This window comes from Barbus barbus, assembly GCF_936440315.1.
Source record: "Barbus barbus genome assembly, chromosome: 4".
Taxonomy (NCBI): domain Eukaryota; kingdom Metazoa; phylum Chordata; class Actinopteri; order Cypriniformes; family Cyprinidae; genus Barbus; species Barbus barbus.
Genome location: NC_136732.1, coordinates 20,287,213 through 20,294,000, shown reverse-complemented (window position 1 = coordinate 20,294,000; position 6,788 = coordinate 20,287,213). Strand labels below are relative to the sequence as shown.

Genomic DNA, 6,788 nt, shown 5'->3' with positions numbered 1-6,788 from the left:
TGGTTTTATGTAATGTTAGTGATGCGGGCGTCGGTGTTGGATGGGCGCTTTGATTAGTTTGTTTGGTTAGGCGTTACATCTGAACACCTGCTGTTAATGGGGTCAGTGACGTCTACTTGATTGCACATGCTCATTTTCCGCCAGAGGCATGGTTTCAAGGGTAGCCTTAGGTGGGTTCTGTTCAGGTAGGCTCCAGTGCATCCTTTTTGAGTTCAGATAACTTCCTGTAACTGAAATTCCACCTGCTAATTATAAGACATCTTGGGTACGGTTGTTGGGATTTTAAGCTATATTGCCCAGTTATATCATGGTTCCAGGCATATAGGAGAACACCGGGGAATGGGCTTCAGCAGTCTCAATGTGGAGCAGTGTGCACAGAGGAAATGTAGTGCAATTGGAGATACTGCTGCGTGTGTTTGTTTTGTGGATGAGGTCCAGTCCTGACTCCGTCTTTTCCCCTGAAAGTTGATCTAATAAAGTTATTATTATTATGCGTGATTATTGCAAAAGGTCTATCATTAACGTTTTTCATCACCTTTCGAAAGTTGCACACTTTTGCACCACAGTATGTCAAGTTTGTTTGTTTTTTGGCCTTAATATGACTGAAATCTAATAAATAAAGTGGAACGCAACGCCTGGTGATACACTGAGACGGGATAAACGTGCTCATGTTTAATAAACCAAATCAGATGTCCAGTTACCATTATAGGAATACAACATATTGCATTCTTCTGTGCTCAATAAAATACATTATTTATAAATGTGGTCCAATGAACACTGCCTAAATTGTGAATGAAACTCCAGAATCCAAATAAATGGCAAATAAGACAGTCTAACAACGGCCCTGAAAGCAAGTCGTGTTCGTCTTATTATCGGGTTAATTAAAGCTAGGATCTGACAATGCCACTTGGTTGTAGAAAAACGGATTTAAATGCAATGTCTCCCGGGAACGCGTGTCAAGGGCTGCTTTTCATTGAGCTAAGATCGCGCCAGGACGGGACCGCGCCCTGAACTGTCAAAGCTGCAATTATAGAATTCTGATGTTCAAAAGGGATCTGGATAAACCGAATTTATTCATACTTGTGTACAGTGTGATAAAATAAGTTTAAGACACAAAGAAAATAACATTCAAAGATTCATCAAACTTCTAAAATCACTTTCTGTAAGATAAAGGGATAATCTTGAGACGTTTTTAAAGAGTTCATTAAAATTTAAACATTGAAATGCAGTGGGGTGCTATTTGGGCTCGAGGTCAAGAGACGGACGGATTATATAGTTCCTCATAATAATATTAATTAAACAATTTGCATGCTAATAAGGTAACAATTATCAGGGCCTCTGTTGAAAGATTCGGGTTATTACAACACGCCAATCCGAGTGCCAAGGGTCAGGGAGTGAGCGGGGAGCCACATTTCAACTCAGATTAACATTATGACAACTCCAGACACTGGCCAAATAAAGTCGAATTAATTCTCTGTAATGAGAGAGGGAGACAGGACGTCCTCTTAAAGCGGTGGGATTGATTACCATTCTGCATTCAAAAACACAGTTCACTTGCCTAAATATAACACAAATTAATGTAAGATGCATAAATGATAATGTTAGATTAAAGTGATGTAGTCTGGACTATATTTAATTCATAATATCAAATGAAAAACAATTATTACTTATTTGCCATTTTACATTCTCGCTGTTCTTTTTTTTTTTCTACCAAGATCTGTCAAAACAAAAAAACAATAGTAATTAATACTCAAGGGAGAGCGGCTTATTAATGAACTAATATTGTTTCAGAGGTGTAGCAACTGTTGTAAATTAAAGCAAGCATGATATTATACACAATGACCACAAATAAACCGCGCACAATTTGTATATAAGCTGTTTAAATGACATTAATTACACCGGAGTGCTATGGCTGGGGAAATATATCTAATTTTCTGTTAAATGTCGAGTGCCTTCAATTAGCTATTCATGTAATTAAAAGTTCATTTATTCCTCCAGCAGTAGGCTCACATCATTCTAACACTCCTTACTTTTAAAGCATTGCAAGACTCGTGAATTAAATTTGACAGCTCTGTTTGACGAATATCTTCGGCTTGATTTGTGTCAAGTTACCCAAGAATCGCCACATAAATAAACAGATTATATATTAGTGGGTTGGTCAACAGTGCGCTATAGGAGTCTTACATGTTCACATGACAACATTTCGATTTGACGTATCGGTAGTACGGGTGTGGGTTTGTTTTCCCCGCTTTGTTTTCTTTTTATGTTTGTTTGTTTGTGTGTGTGTTGTGCAAAAGATTTGAAATGAATAGAGAGACATTGTCTCGAACGGAGATGAATGTGTGGCTGCAGTCCGAGGTGAGATTTCAGTGTCTATTTAGCGTTTAACTGGGTATCAAATCTGATCGCTCTCCCTCTAAGGCCCCCTGTGTAGTCGTGATGTAGTTCTTATCAAAGCCCTCCTGTCTTGTTGTGACAGCTCTGATATTGTTTATTGAGGTGGATGTCAGGTTTAATTAGCAATCGATATGGAAAGCGTTTTCAGACTTCGTCTCTGACGTCAGCGCCGATTAAGGCTTCTCATTGGTCTCAAATTCCCAGAGCCTTAGATAATTACTGCAAGCTTCGTGTTGATAAAGAACAGCTCATCCTACTCTCCACACCATGTCCCCTCCTCGCTGGCCACTCTCGCTGCATGTTTTTTAAATTCACATCACCAACCACCAGACGTCGTTTCCTTCTGCCTGGGAGATGATGGACAGCAGGATACTGGATCCACCTCATGCCCAGTTCGGAGGCTCGCTCGGTGGGATGGTGAGCTTCCCGTACCATCTAAGCCACCATCATGTGTACGAATTAGCCGGTCATCAACTTCAATCTACGGCCGCCGTTCCTTTCTCAATAGACGGATTACTAAACGGCTCCTGCACGGCTTCCGTGGTGAATTCTAACCATCTCTTGTCGTCTGGCTGCGGTATGAATGGAGATAGCCAACAGTACAAACTGACAGGTAAGCAAACACACACTCACTTGTCCTAAACTGGCATACGGGTCTTGGACTGAAGAAAAAGAAAAATGCATGTTGTAGCCTTAAACAAAGATATTTATTTTTCCACATAAAGCTTTGAGGAACAGCCCGGGGAAACAAAAGAAAGGATTCTCTCATATGTGTTCAAGATAGTTTACTGGAATTAAACAGGCTGACTTTTATAAGGAAGAGAGGATAATATTCTACAAAATAACAGACAGCACGTTAGCTACTTATTTTCTTGTTATTGTTACTTTAGCAAGAAAACAAAAGTGATGGCTTTAGTTTTCACTTTATCCTTTAATACACATTAAAAGTAAACGCTCATGCTGACAAATAAACACTACGAAGAATTTCAGTGGGCCCATTGTTTTGGTGGACAGAACTGTGCAAGTTACAAGCGATGCTCATTTATTGTTTCTCACATAGATTCGGGGGATCCAGAGAAGGATAGCCCGGGTTGTAAAAGAAGACGAACTCGTACCAATTTCACTGGCTGGCAGCTGGAAGAATTAGAGAAGGCTTTTAATGAAAGTCACTATCCAGATGTGTTCATGAGGGAAGCACTTGCTCTGAGATTGGATTTGATAGAATCGAGAGTGCAGGTAAATACACTACATTTATTTTTCACGTGTTGTGGTGTGACGTTATGAACAGATGAATCAAAAATTATTTTGGTGGTAACACAACGTGGTTTTATGAATAACCGTGTCTTGTTGCCCCCCCCCCCCCCCACCCTTGTTCTTTGTTCTGTTATTTTTTTCATAACGTTATTTGTATAAAACACAAGATGTGTTCATTTTAGAAAATGCGTTCTTTTAAAAATAATCTTCAAGGTTTAAGAAGCTTTATTTATCATTTAAATTATTAAAAAAGAAAAGTGTTTTTACACGAAGTCTTTTTTGTAGTTTTGTAGCCTACTGTATTTTGAAGACTATACGGTAGGCCCCACTGTTAGCAGAAAACAAAAATATTAAGAGATCACTCTGCACAAAAACAGAATAATAGCATAAATAGAATAGACATATTTACAAATATTTTTGATTCTCTTTTAAATAGGCTATAGTCGGGTTAAATGTTTTGTAAACTCGAGGGGAAAATATACATGATATAGCCTACATAATTGTGCACGATCCTTATTAAATATTAGCCTATTAAATAATTAAATTTATTCGATGCATTACTCTGTTCGAGAGAGCACATTTCGGTGTGCAAAATCGATTGTCTGTCAGGCATGAGTTCATTATCATAATGCTATTTTATTTTTTTCCGAAAGAAAAGAGAAAATAATCAAACATTTGGCCTATAAATCAAAATTCACGTAATGTAATTCATCTGTTTTAGGATGCGGCCTATACAGCAGCATTCAAGATTATCTAGCCTATATTTGAACCATAACGTTATTCTCAAATGTGTTGTCTGGATATTTGCGTTTTATTTTAATTATATTATAACAATACCACATTTATAATACATATTCAGTAAATTTACAACATTCTATAAAATACTGGCAGCTCATAATTAAGCAAAATGTGTTTTTAATAGCTTGTATTTTATTTACTTGAAACTTGAGTTTCAAAAACAACAAAAATAATTCTATTATACAATACAGAAAATATAATAGGCCTACTGTATTGTATTTTATAAATATACGATTATAATGTGTAGCCTATGTATATATGTCATAATCTGTAGGCTATACGTGAATATATAGGTTAGCTAACGGAAATATAATTTGCATACAGGCCTATTATGTTTAAAAGAAGGCCTATATATTTCTGCAGACTTGGCATTATTTTAATGACATGAAAATTAATGTTTTTTTTCGTGTTTAGGTATGGTTTCAAAACCGAAGAGCGAAATGGAGAAAAAAGGAAAACACGAAGAAGGGGCCGGGACGACCTGCACACAACTCCCATCCGACGACCTGCAGTGGAGAGCCAATGGACCCTGAGGAAATTGCGCGCAGAGAACTAGAGAGGCTGGAGAAAAAGAGAAGAAAACAAGAAAGACGGCTTTTAAAGTCCCAGAACAAACTCCTTCCCGGGGACTTATTTCACACCCCAGGATCTGACAGTGACAGTGGCTTGTCACAAGTAACGGACAATGAACAAAGCCTTCATTGCGACATGGGCCGAGACGAAACGCAGCCAAGCTGTGACCAAACACCACAGAAACTCCAGAACCAAAGAACCGCAGACCAAGACGCGAGCGGATCCGAGCTGGACTCATCCGACAGCGGTCATCAGTCAAACCTGTGCTCCAACAGTAGGTCTTCCACTCTTCAAAAACTAAATCCCTTCAGTGTGGAAAGCCTTCTGTCGGACTCCAGGCCGAGGCGCAAGCCGCATATGGACTTCCCAGTACAGGCTCCACGGCCTTTGATAGGGAAAGGACATTTTTTACTGTACCCTATTACACAACCTCTCGGTTTCATTGTTCCACAGACTGCTTTGAAGAGCACAGCACCAGGCCCTGATGCTGAAAATGGCCAGAAAGTGCCAGCTGCTGACAGTAGCTTTGCTGGAAACCTAGGACACAGGAACGCCACTGAGAACAACAGTGTAAACAACAGCGGCGCGCGAGCAATCAAAGGCCAGGTCAGTCAGTCAGGCAACATAACGTGTTCACCACAGACTACCATTAATGGTCACTCGGCGGGCAGCTGTAACGAAAGATGCCCACACGATATAGAATTAGACCCCGTCGATCCAAAGTCTCCAAAGTCTGAGAAAAAGGAGCAGTCGTTACCTGACTATCCACCACAAAATTCAGAATCAGCGACAAGCAACAAGGACACCAACAAAGACTCAGTTGACGTCGTTATGGAATAAATGAAATCGTAGTAGAAACTGAGGAGCGTGGCAAAATTGCACGACCGCAGATTAAGCGAAGAGGAAAAAACGTCGACATATCGAAACGTATCGTTTTCATTGACATATTTATATTCTGATTAGGGGAAATATCTGTGTGAAGAATTTGTGTATGTGTGTGGTGGGCTATCAAATGTTTATTGAACATAGCAGCAGCTCCCTGTGTAAGAAACTGTAAAAAAAAAAAAAAAAAAAAATCAAAACAAGACAAAACCTCAAACGTTGTACAAAGTATTAAGATATTTATATATGTAAGTTTTTTTTCATAAATAAATCGATTGTATACAACAAACTTAAGCGTGCATGGCCCTAAATAGAGCTTATGTTGTGGGCTATATAGCTCCTTCTCCCAAAATCCTGTGTTGTGTTTTGTGTATTGCTTTAACAAATTTATTCATCTATAAGCTACACTGAAATGAGGTTACGAGCCGGAGGCGAAAAGACCCGTTCGACTCCTGCAGAGTTTTGATATGAAAGTAATTATTTTCCCGGTGGCTACTGCAGGGATTCAGTTTATTTTAGCCCAAAGGGTTATAATACATTACCGATTTCTAGTGATATGAAATCACATAAACTTCCAAGAATAATAGAATTAGCATGAAAGGCTGGGGTGTCAAATTGAAATACGAAAATAATAGCCCCGGCAGCTGGGAGTGTGTTTGTGCATATTGGATAGGAGATGGGAATTCGTGGGGCGGAATTTTCATGAGCTTTTCACTTTGTCAGGGCCCTTGTAGCTGGCTATATTAAGATAGATGTTCGATGATATCCCTCATTGTTCTGTCGCTTATATTGATGTTCCTGTGTTATCAGCCTATTGATCATGCGTCGGCTGTAATAGGACGGGCGAAGCAAACGTGCCTATTTACAATAGCAGAACACATTTG

At 39.1% G+C, this 6,788-nt stretch overlaps 1 protein-coding gene across 1 annotated transcript; it reads left to right on the top strand.

Moving 5' to 3' along the window:
- Positions 1 to 2,751: 2,751 nt before the first annotated feature.
- uncx (UNC homeobox) lies at positions 2,752 to 5,862 on the top strand (the record flags this gene model as incomplete). The annotated part of the gene is made up of 3 exons (XM_079409273.1): positions 2,752 to 3,010; positions 3,458 to 3,633; positions 4,864 to 5,862. The coding sequence occupies 3 exons, from the start codon at positions 2,752 to 2,754 to the stop codon at positions 5,860 to 5,862; spliced, it is 1,434 nt and encodes a 477-aa protein (XP_079265399.1).
- Between the last annotated feature and the right edge of the window lie 926 nt (positions 5,863 to 6,788).